The sequence below is a fragment of the Lucilia cuprina genome, chromosome 6 (genome assembly GCF_022045245.1).
Source record: "Lucilia cuprina isolate Lc7/37 chromosome 6, ASM2204524v1, whole genome shotgun sequence".
Classification (NCBI taxonomy): Eukaryota; Metazoa; Arthropoda; class Insecta; order Diptera; family Calliphoridae; genus Lucilia; species Lucilia cuprina.
This window is the reverse complement of record NC_060954.1, coordinates 441,625-461,237: the sequence shown is the minus strand read 5'-3', so window position 1 is coordinate 461,237 and position 19,613 is coordinate 441,625. Positions and strand designations below refer to the sequence as shown.

General features: G+C 27.8%; 3 protein-coding genes across 5 annotated transcripts; 1 reads left to right on the top strand and 2 right to left on the bottom strand.

Moving 5' to 3' along the window:
• Positions 1-1,044: 1,044 nt before the first annotated feature.
• LOC111682390 (GTP cyclohydrolase 1) lies at positions 1,045-14,502 on the bottom strand. 2 transcript variants are annotated; one of them, XM_023444338.2, is made up of 5 exons: positions 13,897-14,502; positions 5,081-5,290; positions 3,243-3,408; positions 3,039-3,155; positions 1,045-2,967 (listed from the first exon to the last, which is right to left on the bottom strand). In XM_023444338.2, the coding sequence occupies exons 1-5, from the start codon at positions 14,183-14,185 to the stop codon at positions 2,838-2,840; spliced, it is 912 nt and encodes a 303-aa protein (XP_023300106.2). In that variant the 5' UTR covers positions 14,186-14,502; the 3' UTR covers positions 1,045-2,837. The 2 variants fall into 2 exon arrangements, with proteins under 2 accessions (XP_023300106.2, XP_023300105.2); XM_023444337.2 differs by lacking the exon at positions 13,897-14,502 and adding an exon at positions 5,941-6,672.
• LOC111682374 lies at positions 7,945-10,801 on the top strand. Its single transcript, XM_046953714.1, has 3 exons — positions 7,945-8,989; positions 9,074-10,114; positions 10,289-10,801. Exons 1-3 carry the CDS (start codon positions 8,033-8,035, stop codon positions 10,535-10,537), a joined length of 2,247 nt encoding a protein of 748 aa, XP_046809670.1. The 5' UTR covers positions 7,945-8,032; the 3' UTR covers positions 10,538-10,801.
• A 1,528-nt stretch (positions 14,503-16,030) lies between the features above and the next one.
• Positions 16,031-19,545, bottom strand: LOC111682379 (general transcription and DNA repair factor IIH helicase subunit XPD). 2 transcript variants are annotated; one of them, XM_046954011.1, is made up of 9 exons: positions 19,408-19,545; positions 18,626-19,083; positions 18,433-18,563; positions 18,152-18,372; positions 17,904-18,037; positions 17,600-17,847; positions 17,262-17,543; positions 16,689-16,967; positions 16,031-16,632 (listed from the first exon to the last, which is right to left on the bottom strand). In XM_046954011.1, the coding sequence occupies exons 2-9, from the start codon at positions 19,014-19,016 to the stop codon at positions 16,081-16,083; spliced, it is 2,238 nt and encodes a 745-aa protein (XP_046809967.1). In that variant the 5' UTR covers positions 19,017-19,083; positions 19,408-19,545; the 3' UTR covers positions 16,031-16,080. The 2 variants fall into 2 exon arrangements, with proteins under 2 accessions (XP_046809967.1, XP_023300081.1); XM_023444313.2 differs by lacking the exon at positions 19,408-19,545 and adding an exon at positions 19,153-19,251.
• Positions 19,546-19,613: the final 68 nt, after the last annotated feature.

Below are 19,613 nucleotides of genomic sequence, written 5' to 3'. Positions count from 1 at the left end.
GTTTTTTTGTGACGACATTCATTATACAATTTTTACAGTTAAAATATATATTTACATTAATAATTAAAATTAGTTAAAGGTCAAACATCTACACTTAAAAACACTGTAAGAAACAGCATATATTTTGCAAGAAAATAATTGGTTATTTTTTTTTGTGACAGTGTTGTCAATCTAACTGCAAAAATAAAACCGACGTAATGGTTAAAACTGTAGATTTTTAATGCTAATATATTCTATAGATTCTAATCTTAAATATTAAAATTTAGTAATCATTTCAATATATTTTCGAACGTAAAATACATTCATATGTATCTAAAATATCTTATTCTTTATTTGACGGACTATATTCTGCAATCAGCGTTATGACACCCCTGTGGATTATAACATCCCTGTCATATATTTATTTTATTAACAGCAAAACTTTTTTCAATGATCTTAACGCAATTTAACAAATATATTGGCTTTGATTAATTTATGAAAAAATGATGTATACTACTTTATAAATCAATAGATTTTTTCCCACCAAAAAATTTATATATATGTTTTTATAAAATATACATTTTATAAAGAAGACATTTACAAAGTATAATATAATGTTTATCGAAATTTAGTAATTATAAAAATAATATCTTTTCTCACTTACCTTTGTATATAAATAATATTTATATACATATAATATACATATTAATATTAAAAATGATGAATGAGACCCCATACGTAACTTAATGTTTTCCAAAACTTCTTTAAAAAAAATAACGTCACAATCACATTTCTAGTCAAAATATATCGCATCCGAATTCGCATAATTTTTCTCGCTTCAAAACCGAGTACACAAATCTAGTCGGAACTATATCGAATGTAATTTTATTCTAATAAAATAAATAATTATTTTTTTTTAATTGTAACTTCATAAAATGCTATAAGAATTTTAAACTATTTTTCATTTCAAACAAGTTTAAAAGTTCTTCGGTTTTTAATCCGATTCGATTTAGAAAACAAACATGTATATTTGTTTACATAATAAATAAATTGAAACCCACCGTCAAAATTTTCAACAAATATGATTATTTATTTAAAAATAAGTATGTATGTAAATATTATATGTATATGCAATATTGATATTTAATAAATTTTGATTTTATATATTTTTTTACCTGTACAATCTATAAACATATTACTCATTTTGCGGTGTACATAATAATCATGGAAAAAGTGAAGACATCAGTTTTTTTTCCACTTTTGTGTAATTTTTTCGTTAAAGCAAAAAAGTATAACGTATATAGTATATATAGTAATTTAAAAAATTCGTTTCATTGTAAATTCCCTAAAACGTTTACATTTTTGACAATTTGTAATATAAACTTATGTTTGTATATATTAAAATAACAATAAAGAATAATAACATTCATTATATATAGGATATAAGTTGTGTTTTAGTTAGTGATATACCAAAATCATATACAATATTAAGTTAATAAAATATAATATCATAATAATAGATTATTTTCTTAAATATACCCAGTCACCATATAAATAAAAAACAATCTAACTAAACAAAAAACCAAATATAAAAAATTAATTTAAAGAACAATATTATCTTAAAGCATATTTATGGACATCTCTGGACTTTTGCACAATATAAATTTTCTATAAGTTACTACGAATAAATATATTTATTAAATAGTCTAGAAAAAATGAGTATTCAAAAGTTAAAAAGAAATACAAATGTATATTTTATTTAAAGTCCAAAGATAACAATGGATTTTTAACAATAAAATTATATTTTACTTTGTATAATTATACTATGTAACAGTGCTTGCTTGGACCCAGTTTTTATACAATAAATTATGAATTACTAACCGTTAATTTTTTTTAAATGTATTTTCAATTTTATACATCTTTTTGTATAACTATGTTTTTTTATATACATAGTAGTTATATAAATATATGTATTTCCAAAAATATTCTTTATAAATTTATATTAAGCTTTTGTATATGTATTTAACCTCCGTGCCCAGTATCTCGGACGGAAATTTTATTTTCAAAACTTGTATGAAAATTAATAAATTATTAAATATTTTTTGAGTACTTTTCATACTTTCCGTACTGAATAAGGGGTTCATTTCAGATTTTTTCCATAAACGTACACTTGTATGTATGAACATATGTTAAATATTATATGTATGTATTTAATATAGTATTACATATGTAAGTATTTATACATATCAACATACATATGTATATTCAAATTTAAAATTGAGCTATTTTTGGTCGGTAAAATACCACAGTACTCCTTTATTGCCAATACTGTCCTAATAATAAAAACCTATTTTTAAGAAGCAATTTCTAAAATTTGTTATTTTACTAAAATAATTTTGAAAACTGTTCATACAAAGTGACACCTTTTGTCTAAAATATGCTATATTATCGCGATGTATTGGAAATTTCTTAATATTATTGTACAGAAAAATCCTTTCTATAATAAAGTGTAAAAAAAACTTGTTATGCAAAATAAATATTAAATTTTGCTCATTTAGAAAGATTATAATATTTATATAAACTTCATCGCATTTGGAAAGGTATCAATCGCAAAAAAATGTAGAATAGTTCACGCTCTTCAAGGTCTTGCTATGGTATTTTTGATATTAGCAAAAATTATTACAATATACAAATGTATGTATGTATATTATTGTTTATATGCCTTATTTATAATATTTTGTAATTATGTGTGTATGTGTGTGTTTAAATACGTGTTTATACATTGTTCTTTCTTAAAATGATTGTTAAAGTACTTGTTCAATTAATGTCATTCTGTCAACTTATTTTTAATTAAAGCTTTATTTGCTATTAACTAAATTTAAAAATTCCTCTCGCGTTTTAGGATCATCTCGGAAAACTCCCAACATTGTAGATGTCACAGTTTTACTGTTGATCTTTTGTACACCTCGCATAACCATACACATATGCCTGTTGAGAATAGAGGTTTGGAAATAATTAATATATGTACATATATATGTGCTTAAAATCAAAACACTTACACTCCTTCTACAACTACTGCCACACCAGCTGGCTGAACAGCTTGTGTTACGGCAACAGCTATTTGCTTAGTTAACCTTTCTTGAACCTGTAAACGTCTAGAGAAGATTTCCACAATTCTAAATAAAAAAATATACGTATGAATTTTAAAATTCAATAAAAATTGTATGTGTGTATATAGATGTGTATACAATGTTTAATCTTACCTTGCCAATTTACTTAGTCCCAAGATTTTGTTGCAAGGCAAGTAGCCAATAGACACCTTACCATAAAAGGGCACTAAATGATGTTCACACATAGAAAACATTTCGATATCCTTAACAACAACCATTTCATCGTGATCTTCATCAAACACCGCACCATTTAGCACATCTAAAATATTAATTATACAAAATAAAACTTTTATAAATTCAAACACAGTATTTAAATATGTGCATATTTATTGATGCAAAATAATGACAGTTCCTTACTTCTGGATTACTATTAATATGTATATGTATGTATCACTATTTACTTCAAGACTGGTATATATTAAAAATAAATGTAACTGTCAATTGATTGTTCATGGAACAGTACTTTTACTACTCTCATACAACTACTTGTGTGAGTGTGGGTGGTAAAAATTGTGTAATATTAGGATGAGTGTTGTATATGATTTCTTTAAGGAGGAGATTGAAGCAGAATTATATTAAGGTATTCTTTAAATTAATCATAATTATAAAAAATGGATGAAATACAAAACATGCTTTTTAGAGAGTTGTTGGTCCAGCAACCAAATTCATAAACTAAACTAATATGTACATACTATGAATGTACTTGAGTTCAATGTATTCTAAGACTCAATGAGATCACTTAAGTTTATTTGTGTTTCTTAAAAACACCTGCCCGTTTATATAGTTTTAATTTTAAATATTGGAAGGCAAATTACTTTCATTTATTATGATTTTTTATGATGTGACATTAATGAATTTTTATATTTAACCGGTTTTTCGGTCTGGTTCAGTATATAAAGTAAGCAATTAAAAATACTAATAATATTCCAAATACTTGTTGATTAAAACTCAATACAAATCTTAAAAGGAGTGAATTCTTTTTATCATTAATTCACCTATTCATTCCAAATTCTGCTTAAAAGTTTAGTCCTTTTGCTTTTTGGTTTTTTATTTTAAAATAATACGTTTAGTTTTTAATTTAATTTGAAACAGATTTAATGTAAACAAAATTAAATTATTCAGACAGAATTTTGCATTTTATATAAAATACTCAATACTCTGGGAATGCGTTTGAAGACTTGATTAAATAATTCTAAGCTTTAACTTAATGTCATTTAATTGTTTATTCTTGTACATCTACTACAACATGAACAACTTTTTGTTGGTTTTACCAATGTTCAGAAATACTTTGTAACCATATATTTTATTTTTTAATTTTAGCTGTTTTCAGGAGTTGGGCAATTTGGACGAAAAAATAAATTAAAAAAAAACCGTAAGCTATACTTATAAAAAAACATAAAGAATTCACGACCGTACACACAACTACTCTACTTATAGTTTGACTTTACAAAGTAATCGTGGTTATTTTGCAAAAGTATATGTGAACACGAATAAGCATTTGGCCCAAATCAACAAACTGGTTTTAAAAAATTCTTTAGAGATAGACCCACTAATTAATTTATTAATGTAAATTTGTTTCTATTTAAAACGAATTAAATATGCATTAACAATTTTTAATATTTTAACTTACTAGAAATCATCATGCAAATGCAAGAATAAATAATTAAAAAACCCAAAATGGTTGATTTTTCCCTCAATTTGGGAAACCACCTGTATATATCAATATTAGTGGATTATTTTTTAACCACAACTTTAAATATGTGTATAGTAATATTGACAGTTGACGGGGATTTTTTATACATGTTTATATCTAGTATCTATGAACGTAAAAACTCAAATAACTAGTTTAAATTTATTTCTTTTTAAATATAATGATTCACTTAATCTTTCTTTGAAAATTTTAATATGGCTAATAAGATTTTAAACATTACCTTCTAAGCTTTGGTCATAACCTTTAGTGAAAAAAAGCATTGCCTTCGCTGCCCTTTCGGGTGTTTTAATTAGACCCTGACGATCAGGATTTTCTCCCAAACCACCTAAAAGTAAACGATATGATCGGGCCATATCAGGTAATAGAGCTTCTCTTGTAGGTGGTTTGTGATCTAATTCAAGATCATGGTGGAAGGTACAGTTTTCGTGGCCTGAAAAGAGAAAACAGCAAATGTTATTAATGTTATAGAAATGTTTAATTTTATTTTTGTTATAAAGAATATCAATATCCTCACATACACATAAATGGACTTATCGATGGTCATAGATTCCACAAAATAAGTCAACACTGAATCCATTAAAAAAAAACTAGAAAAACTTTATTACTGTATGTTTCTTAGCGGTATTTTAGCGAAATTAATTCTGAAGTCAATACTCTTACTACATTTTTGCTAATTTCATTATAAAACATCCTCATAAATACTTATGTACATTCACACGTACTATTCATCTTATCATAAATAAAAATGAAATACATTTTTATATTTTTCCGAAGTTATCAACAAATCAGACTTTGTCTCAATTCAACTATCGCATATAGGAATACATTGTAAATGTATCTATGTACATACAGATATGAATGTATGTATGTACATATATTATATAAAATTAAACAACACAGAGCATCTGTTGAAAATATGCATACATACACACATACATATAAACTTGTGCCACATGCACTTAACTCACGAAATAAATTATATAATGCTAAATATTAGTATTATATTAGTATTTTAAAACCACATGACAACATTGGATTTTAGTTGTAAACTTAAGATAAAAACTTAAACATATGTACTACCTGGTGTTGTAGAAGTCCTTGGTGTCATTGGAGTCATAGGCGATCTAGTTGTTTCATTTTCATTGTTTATACCGTTTGTTTTTAAAATCAGTTTTGGCCGATTAGTGTTTGTCTTAGTGGTTATGGGAATGTCACTGACAACAGCATTATTGTCAGCGACAGTACTATTATTGCTGCCAACAATTGAAGCAACATTTGTTGTTGGAACATTCGCATTTCCACTTATAACTTCATCGGTCTGCGATAGATTGCGGTCCATTAGAGAAGAAGTGCCTGAAGTGCTACTTGTTGAACAAACACTATTGTTACGGCCACGTGAAAGGACATGAGCTTGTGGAAAATTGGTATCATCGATGGCATCGTTCAATTCACTGGCACTCATTTCCGACAATTGTCGCGTAAAACTCATGGTGGACTTAATAATAGTTATTGTTTGATTGTGTTTGATTTCTTATAGCTTTTTATTTAAAATATTTTTTATACTCAAATTTGTATGTCTATGAATAGGCACCAATTTAGAAATAGTTAATGGATTTATTAAGTTAAGTAAGTAAATAATAGTTGTAAAACAAATATTTATTATTATTGTCGATTTTAAGTTAAAACGTCAAGCTTTTATTATTCACATTAACTTTTGTTAATATTTTTCTTAACACATTGTTTATTTTTTTAAATTTCTGATGTGACCGTTACTCCGTCTTCGCTCGACGAATTGTATTCAACAACTAAAATTTTCTACACAAGTATACAAAAATTCAAATCTTTTATATTACATATTTATTTAATTGTATGTATTCACTTTTTTAAGAAGTTTAAACTGAGAATTAAAATCATCCACAGTATAACACACACACATATATAATATTGTTAAAGCTTTAAAGCTTTAAATGAAATCCTCTTAAAAATAACCATGCTCTCAGAAACTGTTGATTGTTAACCGTTATTTTGTGTTTTAAGAATACAAAATAAAATAAAAAAATTGATGCTAGCAGAACATTGTCACTTCAGAAGCTTAAAGCTTTAATAAACTCCGTTAGTCTCTCTTTCTCTTATCTCTTAAAATAAAAAGTCAGCAATGAATATGAATGTGGAAGTTAAAATATATGTACATACATATGTATATAAACATATGTACTTCATTGCAAATTTCGAAATCAATAAAATCTATTAACAATATAACAACACCTGGTAATTTGATGTAAATATTTTAATTACATATGTATTATACAGTTGGATATGGCTATAACAAACTCTAAAATCCGTTGTATTATAGTTCAGAATATTAATTATTTTGTAGGAAATTGTAACCACTTTTATAAATTTCTCAGTAAATATGTGGCTAAGTTTAAAATGAGATATTAATATTGTGAAAAGCCATTTGAAAATGAGAAATCCAAGAGAGTTGTAATCGAGTGGTAAGATGTACACATTAAAGTGGTATGTCTTATCACCAGTTCTCTATCCCATAGAAAATCTATGGAAAACAGTAGTTCATTTTTAGGATGTGGTTATAAGAAGAGTAGTTTCAAATCTCTCAAAATGACTTTTGGTAGTTTGATTGGATGGTTTAAATTTGTGTACAAATTTGGTAGGATGAAATAATTTAAATAAATAAATTTCTGACAAACAAATACAAATTTTTTTAAATAGGTCAAACTTCTTCTCAACCTCCTCGTTACTAGTAATTATTCTGATCAAAATTCATTAAAGGGCAATAACTATATACCTATACTGTTTCACAATTGTTTTAAAAGAAATATGTATAAAGTATCTATTTATTTTAACATTTCCGATTCATGAATATTATTATGTAACAAAAAATCAAAAGAACTTAAACTGTCTTGTTTTATAGTTCTTGATATATCTAACAATAGCAAAAAATTGTTCCCATTTAAAGAAAGTTATACTTTTATCATTGTAATAATATTCTGGATGTCCCAAACAGCATATAAAATGAAAAAAATGAATTTAAATGTTTCACTTCTAATTTCTTTTCATGTACTTTGAAATAAAATTTAAAATATTTTATATTTCATTTTATAATTCATCGGGATCAAGATTAAAATTTTTTGTAATTTGATACAAGAAAATAATGGATCTTAAAAGGCGATATTCTAACAACAATAATAAAGTGATATTTAAACAAAAAGATTATATTGGGGGAAAAAAACAAACTTCTAGAAGTAAAATTATAACGCAATATCTTACGCAAAAAGATGTTGCGCCATGGTTTCGTGGAACATCACATTATCATATACAAGGAGCCGACAGGCTCCTCAATGCTTTGCGAGACGATGCAGAACAAAGTACAACACATCGTGTACAATATTGTTTAAATTTAATCGGACTTGAACCTATAATAACATCAAAACAAATTATGTGTTTAATGCATCTAAGTCGTGGCAATGATTTAGTTTTTCTATGGTTTCTCATGGAGATGCATTACAAAACCCCCAAACACGATCCAAACTCATATAGTGTTAACGAACAATTAATATGTTCAGCTATATGTCATCTAGACATGATAACAACTCTCCGGGAATTGGATAAAATTCTTCCAAGTGGCCATACATCAAGAATCGAAATGAAAAAAGCTGGTTTAAAACGCGAAGCACTTAAGAAATCCTTTAATAAACGAAAAAAAGAAAGAATTTCGACCAAATATGTTTTACCTTATTTTGAAGAATATCCTCGACCTCAACAATATGGCAAACGATTGCTGTTAGAGATACCAAATTTCAAAGTTAACTTTAATATGTACAGTCGCTACAGTAATAGCAATCATATAGTCCAAAATGAATCAAATCGTTGGTATGCGGAATACCACTTTAATCCAGGCAAACGTATTGTTTACTTAATTATACATGAAACCATTAGAAATATATTCTATAACTTTAAAGAGGCCTGTGCAAGGTCCAAAACCATTGATGTATTGTGTGATTACCACAAGTCTACTAAAATAACACAAACCAATTTAGAGCATGAACTTAGAGTTAGAAGAAGAGATAAGTGTTTAAAATCATGCTTTAAATCCAATGAGGGTAAAAATGTAAGAATGTGTCACATACTTATAATGACGATATATGTATGTATATATATTCTCATATATATTTCTTTTCTTATGTTTTTAAAGGAACAGAATAAAAATATTATCGAACTACTGGACCATGATGTGCAACTGCAACTGTGCAAATTCAACACGCAAACCAAGCGACATGCGTCACAAAAGGAAGCATCACTGAAAACCATTACCAGTGATTGTAAAATATTCGATGTCATCGTGGCAAACAATTCCAGTAGTTGTTGTAATAATATGACTATAATTGATGATAAAATAAATTTTAAAGCAGTGGATAAAAATAACAAAATAAATAAACTGAACAATAGAAATGAGATACGTGAAATACATATGAAAAATTGCGGAAATATTTGCAAAAATATATGCAATGGTGCAACAAATCTAAATCCAAAACGAGGGGGTTGTTTAAGTAATACAAACATGAATGAAGAGGTGAAAAATCTTGAATGCGATAATGTCAGCGATACTTCTATGCCATCCGATATGGTTTTTAATAGGACCATGTTACACAAGCCCTTTAAATTTGATTATGAAAAAATATTTGTTACAAAATTCAAAGATGATAACAAAACCAGTATAAAGAAATGTTTTCTTGCAGCCTTGGACAGAAACACTTCAAATTTGTCAAACCAATCGAGTCTTAAATACGACGAAGCGGTCAAAAAATGCGCAGAAAATATGTTTGAAAATGAATTAAGAAATTATGAAGACAATATGAGGGAAACGATTGAAGCACAAACGGCAGAAACACTAAAGCCCCTTAACCAATATCCCACTTTAGCCAATTACAACGCAGAAAATTACTTGTTGATGGATCAAATGTTATTTGATGCCTTTCAATGCTTACGCAAAAATCCAAAGTTTGTATGGGCTCAATTGCCGGATGCTCATAAAATACCAATGCTACGAGAATGGATAGCACGTCGGTTTGGCAAGGAGTATACACCACGGGAAAGAGCCAAATCATATCGAATGTCGTGTAAAGTATTTCGAGCTGTAGTTAAAAACAATTTAGAACTCTCCGTACCGAATGCCAAACACATTGGTACTAACCTTTTTCTCAACTACAATTGCCGAAAGTATTTGAACAAAAAGGTATGAATGTACTTATATACATATGTATACATATATTGAATTAGATAACGTTTAGAAGAAACGGAAGGATGCAACACAACACATTTCATTCTTTTTATATTTAATTATCAAAATAAAATCTACAATATATATAATAAGCTTAAATATTTCATATTTAAATTGTTTTGCCTTCAGGTGCAACACATTAAGAATAAATACTACCGTCATTTGGATTCATCATTTTTGGAACATACGCGCGTTTTTTGGTTTGCTATGCGCGGATACATTTGTTCTAATGGTCCTCCTCGTAAAACCTTTTTTGCCTACATGCCATCAAGACTTCGAGACATTCAGCATTTACGTTTGTGGAAATCGTCAGACTATCGCAATTATAAAGTTGCTAGAAATGCTCGTCAACACAATAATTTCCAGGATGCTTTTTAAGATATTTATTTTCTTGTTAAATTAAATATGTTTGTATCTATGTATGTTTTTAATTGAATGAAACCCTATTTATGTTTTGCATTCATATAATAACAAATTTTGAAGTAGTTTTTGTAGTATATAGAACTTATGTCTGAATATGTTTATGTAAACATGTATGTATACATACATGTATATAATAATATAAACTTATTATCATAAAATGATAGTCGTCATATGTGTGTATGTATTGTACATATGTATATAAATTAATTAGAAAATCTATTTGACAATGTTGTTTTCATTGGCTTCGAAAAATAATTACATGAATGTAATAATTACATACATACTATGTATGTATATATGTGTGGTATAAACATTTTGTTTTAATATATACACACATACATATGTACATATGTATGAGTATATGTTCATATGTATCTCTTTAAAAAGGATGATAAAGTGTTTATTTAAATGCTCTTGAAATGTCGAATAAATATCGTAGCATTTATTATTGTTAGAATTTAAAATGAAAAATCAAATCTTGGGTCATTTCTAAAGGTTATCAGGAAGCGAAAGCTATGTACATACATAGTATTCAAATTTAGTTTTAGTTGTCTATCAGATGAATGATTTAATTTATAGTGTAAATAGTTGTTTATTTTTCTTTTTTTTGAGATATTTAAGGTTATGCTCTTTATCACTTTATAATCTGTGAAATTTGTATGTTCATCCCTAGTGTGTACCTACAATATTGGTTAAACAATTTTTAATTTGAGACATACACAACATTTTAAACAGTCCGTTTAACAACTTTTTACTTTGACGTAAAAGTATAAAGAAATGAATTCCCCAGGAATTGCTTTAACATCTATAACAATTAAAAAATCGGATACAATGTACTGTATTCGTAAATCATATATGTTCATAAGTTGTATTTTTACACGGAAAAAATACTAAAACATATTATGTATGTATATATGCATATGAACATATGAATTAATGTGTTAATGTATGGTTTACATGCCATGATTTTGTCACTAATTAAACAAATCTGAGGTAAGTAATTCCTAGATAATAAGCGATGTAAACATATGTACATAGTATAAATAACCTTCGATATTTTATGTCCGACGTAATTAATTATTTTTTTATACATACATATGTATGTACATTTACTTAAAGTAGTTCATGTGTCTGTTTTACTGTTTCATTCTTTTAAAATCCATAAAAATAAAACTTGATTAGACGATTATTTTGAGTGTTTGATTTTGGCTTGTTCGAAAGAAGGCAAATGTATAATGCAATCATTCATCCATAATAACTTATTGTAAAATTAAATAAATAAATAAATAATTACGAATACATTAAATGTGTAGATAAATTTTAACGTGTTTAATTGTACTTGCATATATACATACGCGTATATGTTTGTAATTACATACATACATATGTATATGCTGGTGTTTAAAAACATATGTTTTTAAAACATAGTTTCATGAACGCATATAAACCGTAAAAAATAATTTGTTTAACAGTAGGTCTGTAATTAAAACTGAAATTCCAAAGTCAATGTCAAAATCTCAGATTATGTTATTGTTATTGCTGTTAGAAAAGAATGCAACATTATTTTTAAAATCAATTTAATATCAAGTTTGTTGAAAGATTTCATTTGTGAAATAAAAAATCGTCTGAAATTTCATATATTTTTTGTGGCTTTTATTGACAAAAGATTCGCACGAATTACTGAGGTTTATGTTTCTAGTTTTAATGTAAGTTATTGTTAGGATTTCATCATACAAATTTTAAAAATATTTATGTACCTATACACATTGTATGCTATAAAAAAATATTAAAATAGTTCAATAAACACAAGTTTGCGGTAAATGATATTTTCCCTTATATAGTGGTAGATCAAAATATTAATTTAACTTCTGACGCAATTTAATCAGTTAAAAACTAACTGTAAAAAAACTTTTTCAATAATTTTGAAAGTTTTTTTTTTAATGAGGATATATTATTATATTGTGTTGTTATAAAAATTATTAATAATAGACTTGCAAATTTTAGACTATGTACATACACATACATACATATGTATGTATATATTTCTTATAATTACCCCAATAAATGTGAATGTGAATTTCAATTACCTTGACTTTCAAAGTTGTTTCACGAAATAAAAAGTTCATTGGTGTTTAAAACCAACCTCAAGGATTGTTGCATGTTATATAAAAAATGTAGAAATAGCCTCTAAAATTTAACACATTTCAAACAAATTAAACAAATATCAAAGTTCTACTAATAATTTAACTTCACTTTTAAATTAATATGCCAAAATAGCTGTACACAATATGGTTCTGACTAAACTAAAAAATGCAGTCTTAACCGTACCGGAAATCTGTTAAATTAACAGTGTTAATATCTAAAAATTTGATAATTTTACAGTTTTCTTAATACTTTTCTCTATAATTTTATATCCTCCCTGTTTTTATTAGTCGTAAACCAAGGAATATGTGCTTGTCTAAATAAAATTCTTAAAAGTTAAACATAGAAAGCTAAAGTGTGGCGCACAATTTAATTCACATCATAAACATACATGTATGTAACATACATACATTCAAATTAAACAAACAAAATCTATTTTTCTTTAAACAAATCTTCACATTAAAGTTTAAACAAATTTGAATTACAAATCATAATTAATATAATGTTAATAATAATTAAATCCTAACTGTAAATAGTTAGATAATAGGTTCGTATGTGTCCATGCTTTTCAGATTTGCAAATATTACATGGAAACTTTAAGGATTTCTTTTCCAAATAGATGTTAAAACAATTATAGTTAATAGCTATAGGTTAGCATTTGTTATCATTGACTCCTTGTCGGGCTGTGTTGCGTTTAATTTTATATTCAATCAGAATATTATGTGTTAAATCTATAATTTTTCTTATTTTAGCCGTCTGACTCCCTTTGTATAGGCTTATTTTTGGACAATTAATATATCATTATATAGGTTTGATATTAGTTAATAAACAGATATAATGCAATTTTAAAATGCGATAACTATAAATGTATTTGATTTTTAAATTTTTAATTTAAACAATATTTTTGAAAAAATATCATTCTTTTCTAAAACCTTTTTTTTGTATAAAAATCTTCTTATCTTCACACAACCTCAAAAAAAATTCAAAATTAAGATAAATCTTCATATATGGCAACACAGTACCCTACATTTGTATGAATGTTTTAATTTTGTGCAAATTATATACTTACATACATACATATGTACATTTTTGTGTATGTCCATACATACATATATACATATGTATGCGTATGCTGTTGTAGAGACATAAATGAACAAAAACTATGTGCTTACCTATTTGACATTGTTTACAATTTACACTACCAATACTCTCATTTGCATTGGCCACAAAACTCAAGTGAAGGCCAGATTTGTTGGCGGTGGTTGTGGTTGTGGAGGTGCTGGTGATGGTGATGGCATTGCTACCGTTTGTGTTACTCTCGCTGCTGCTGTTGTTGGTGTTAAATTGCATTAAATGTTTCTGATTCTCGCTCGTTTGATGCTGATGCTGATTATGGCCATTATGTGCCATGGAAACGTTATTTTTCCCAATGTTCTGTGTTTCACTTGTTAATTGTTTCATTTTATTTGAAAGTTAATAATTCTAGTTAGTTAGGTAGTTAAAACGAAGGAATTCGATAAAACTAAATAAATATTATAGAAAATAAATAGATTGTAAGTAACACTTGTGGCTTTAGTAATTAATACAAATAGTACAAGTGTGGTTATGTTGTTGTGTTTTTGTATAAATTAACGAACGTCTGGATCTTTTTCTAATAAAACTATTTTTACTATTATTATATATTTGTGTTGTTGTTATTGTTGTTGTTGTTGTCCAGAACGTTCACTTTTGTAAATTTAATTAATTATTTATTAATGTTTGGCTTATTATTGTTCGCTTTTATTTCACTTTCCTTTAACCGACAATCAACGACTAAACAGTTTCTCATTTATTTGCGACCTTTTATTTTGATTTTTTGATTTGCCATTAAACACTCAAGTTTAAAAGTTCTTTTTTATTGTGTTTTGTTTGTTGTAACAACACAAAACTTGAACGATTTGTCTTCAATGGAAAAAAAGTATTCGCAAATACACTCTATTAATGTTAGTTCACAGTAATTAGATGCTAAATAAACACTTCATATTGAGTATTTGTTGATATGTTAGGTTGTTTATTTGTCTTTTTCTTTGAAGAAATAATATATATATATGTATGTACATATGTATATTCTCTAGTATTTCAACCACCATTATCATACCAATTTCCCATTATAGTTTTTACTCTCTAGGATTACAAAGGAACTTTTTTGTTCGTATACGCATTCTCTCTAAACCAATCGCAACGAAAACTATTTAAAGCTCAAGCTTTTTGAGAGTAAGCTTTAAGCATACATACATCTGCTCATACACAGGCTCTATACATTAACACATTGAATGTTTTAAACCACTTTATTAAATTTCCGTTTCAAGTTTAAGTTCTTTACTATATACATACATACATACTTATTTTTGTGGTTAATCTAGTTAAAAACTTTTTTCTTTTTAATTGGTTTAGATAATTTTGTTTGTGTGTTTGCTACAAATAACTCTTTTGATTCGTTTGCTAAGATTGAATAATCGAAGCAAGGTTTTTTTCTCGAAACTATGACTTGGAAAGTTGAGTCATATGGATTTATTTTGTAATTATACAAGGGGGTTCCCCTTTTAAACGCTTTCTTTGAAATTTATCATGTAGTTTAGTTACATTGGAAAATACAACTGCCAAGATGTGTTTCAACTTCAAATGAGTTTTTACTTAAACATTTATGATTGAACTGATCATTATTTTTACTGTCAGCATATCAGATGTTGTTTAATTTTTCCATTCACTTAATAAATCGAATGTTTTTATATATTTACAATTGATAATTAACTTAATTTTATAATCATTTATTCCTCTTAATCAGAACAAAGATTAACATCTGGATCTGTTAAAATTATAATGAAAGCAAGCGGAAGCTTAATTTAAACCAATGAAAAATGTGATATAATTATTTTACAAATCCAGTTTCATCATGATTACGCATTAATCACGATTGGGAGAATCGGTTGGTTTAGTGTGATTTGATGAAAGCAAAGTAAATTAATATACTTTGGATGAAAGTACATACCGCTTATTTACTACAAGACTGTCATTATCTAAAAAAAATTGATTTGAATGTTTAATGTCATATTATTATTTAATTTTTTTATAACTTTTAAACAAATCAAGGGATCTGATTCAGATATAAGAGATAAAATGTTGCTCATTTTCATTTAAATTTCATTAATAATTATTTAATCTTGAAGTGAGACACACAAGGCACATATGTATGTATAAATGATCTGTCATCACATCTTTCGGAGCAAGTTTGTTACCACAACAAATTTATTCAAAAACGCTATTAAGTTAAAGATTTTAGTACATAAATACTTTTATTTAAACACACTTCAAATATTTTACAATTCCATAACTTCACCTCCTACGGACTCTTTACCTTGAGCTTGCCTCTCCAATTTTTCTTTTGCCATATTTTCTAACTGTTCTTTAGTAAGCAAAGATATTCCCAATTGATCCTCTCGTGTAAATGGCTGAGCCATACGTCTCAACCAACGCCGGGCTAATTGCATCGCTTCTTCTGTACTAAGATTACAAAAACTATCTACTAAATGTTCTTGAATCCATTTTGGCAACCGGCTTCTTTTGTCCTGGCGTGCAAATCGTTTGTCAGCAAATATCATGATGCCATAATCCGTTTTACCTCTTAAAGCTCTTCCAACACATTGAGCTGCATGACGCATGGCATCAAATGTTAGGAAATCGTTTTCTCGAATTTGAAATTGATCCCGCAAGTAGTCTAGACGAGCCTTCAATATTCGGGACTGCGTAAAAACATAGGGAATACCAAACATTAGAACAGCTCTACCATAATGGTGATCGAAATCCACCCCTTCAGAAACCTTGCCACGAGCAACAGCTAGCAAAACAGCACCTCTGCCACAATCACATGCCTACGTTGGTCAATGTGAAAAATTGTAATGTAAAAGAATAATAAACTTTATCTTACCTTAACGTAATTCATCAAAGCATAACTGGTTTCTGCATTATCTTGGGTCTCTATAAATAGTAACTTATATCGTAACAAAGTGTCTACGATACCCTGATCATACCAGGAAGCCACTACCGACTCTAGATACAAGTACGAAGTAAAGAAACAAACAATGCCATCAGGTACAGTCTTTGCAGTTTCCACTAATAGCTGCCCATAATTTCTGATAACTGCAGTATCTTCGCGCGTCTCAAATTTTGAGGATATAGCAACCTGGTCATTACCTTTCGAAACAATCTATATATTTTCAAATAAGAGGAATATAGTGTATATATGTATTTCTGATAAGAATCTTATCTTACATTTAATCTTATTGTAATTAAACTTTTATCAGAGACTATTAGTTGTTTTCAGACTTTTATTTTTCATAGTACCTTACTTCAGCCTTGACTAAGTTACTTTTAAAAGATGACTTATAAGTCCCTTCATTAAAACAAATGTTAACTTTTACTTAAAATACGAATAAAACTTGATAATTCTTACAAGTTTTATTAAAATAAATAAAAATTAAAAATCACATATTTTACTTACCATTGGCAGTAAGCAAGGACGAGCTAAAGTCATTGTAAATGAACTCATTACCACAGGATCAAAATCTAAAATTTTTGGATACATATCCATCGGTGATAACGTACCAGAAGTTATAACAACTGATTGAAATCTCTGAAAAACAGGAGCCATTGCTATAGAAGAATCTAAACAACTAAAATGTAAAATAGGATTGGCGACTGTGGGAGTTTTATCATCAAAGGGTTCAATAATAATAGTAAATCCTTTTGTATATGTGCTAACTAATGTAGCAAAATGTGTAATCTATAAAAAATATATATAAAATATTAAAAAAAAACTGTAATAATCTATCTACTTACCAACGTCAAGGCACCGTATTCCGTCAAATCGGTTATTTCTAAAGTTCTCAATAAACTGGCTAAACGTTCAGCACAAAAACGTAAAGGCTTACGTTCTATACAAATTTTTGATGCAACATCCTTTAGAAAGCCAGCAGGCGACTCTTGGACTACATGATGGACTTTTAATCGAGTTTTTATATATTCAACAAAACGACGTAAGAAGCTTAAAAAGTGATCGGCGTTTCGTATATTTCCCGGTACAACTTCTGCAAACGTATACGAATACATAATATTATAAAGTTATTTTTACCTTCTGTATTACCTTTTAAAACGTCGCTTGGTAAAATCGGATTGGCCAATATCATATCAGTATCTCTCTGGACACTCGCATCTTTTAAGCCTTGCACCATACGCTGGTATTCTTCATTTAAACGGGTTGTATCCTCGTCTCGTATTCTGTTTGAGATAATAAAAAATATGCATGGAATTATAATCGAATTTTGAAAAATAAATTTGTAATTTTTTAAAACTCATAATTGTTTACAGTCGTATTTCCCTATATTTACTTACTCCTGAACTAATTTCTGTAGATTATTTAAAGCATTTGTGCTGCGTTCAACAGTCCGACGATTAATTTTAACACTCATAGAATCTATGCACACATTATCAATGTTGTGAGCTTCATCGAAAACAATACATGATTCACGACACATCTCCTTTGAAACAACTTCAGCTATTTTTGGGTCTAGTAGATAGTGATAACTGTATACCACTATATGGGCTTGAGATATCTGTATATACAAGAATTCATTATTTTAAAACAGAGAATATACTTAATAATATAGCTTTACCGCGTATCTGGCCAAGAAATAAGGACACCAATTACGCATTCGTCCATAGTCTTTTAAGTCATCTATACTATAAACACCGACTGGTAAAGTAGATTCTTTTCCTTCAAGATGAAAACCTTCAAAATATTGACCTGTAAAATATTCATTTAAGAATAGTCGATTTATAAAATCCATAGTATATACTCCTACTAACATATCGGAGTTTCCGCATCATGTTCGTGCCGTTCCCTAACGTAACTGGCAGTTAAACCATAGCATTTACCATCAACCGACTTCCCTTCTCGTTCCTTACTAACATCAGGATGTATACACATATTCTTGCGTGAACTTAATACTAGACCCGTTAAACCTGGCTGTTGGGGAGCATTTTTTTCATAGTATACCATGAGATTTTGAAGTTCTGCTATGACCTTTTCAATTTCCGGGACTGTACGGGAGCAATAGATTAATTTACGGACAGCTTCTGGATGTTCTATCATATAAGCCACTATAAGTGATAATAAAGTTGCCGTCTTTCCCGTACCAGAAGGCATCTCCAGTAAGCAGTGTCCTTTTGCATCCAATGTGCGTTTAAGTTCAAGCATATACGCATATTGCTCCGGGTAAATGTATTCGTATGGAAAATATACCAATAAACCATCAACACTTATTCTAACAAAATAAAATTTTAAAATAATTATTACGATTGAAATAACTTTTTGCAGTTTTATAAATATTTACTTCATGTTTACAATCCAACATAAACAACACAAAAAATATTAAAATGTTAATGTGCACCGGCAAGAGCTCTGCGCCGACAAATATAAACGCCGGCGGCGGTTTTTTAATTTACAACGATTTTAAATAAAAACGGAATCCAAGAGATTAAGAAATTTTGTATTCGTGATAGAATTTGGGAATGAATTATTTTGCATGGAAAGTATATAAATGAAATTTTTCCTGGGATTTTATTATTATTAGTCTACTAAAACTCACCTGTAAACACAGCAACTGTAATAGGCGTCACAACAGTATTACTTTGAAAACATTAAAACTGCAATTATTTGTTTCTTTTTATACACTATACAGGGTTATATTCGATTCACGGAGATAATGTATTCGTTTGCAATAACATCATAACCACTGCTCGTTTATTTTTCACTAACCAACACTACAACAAATATTGAATACAACACTGCTGT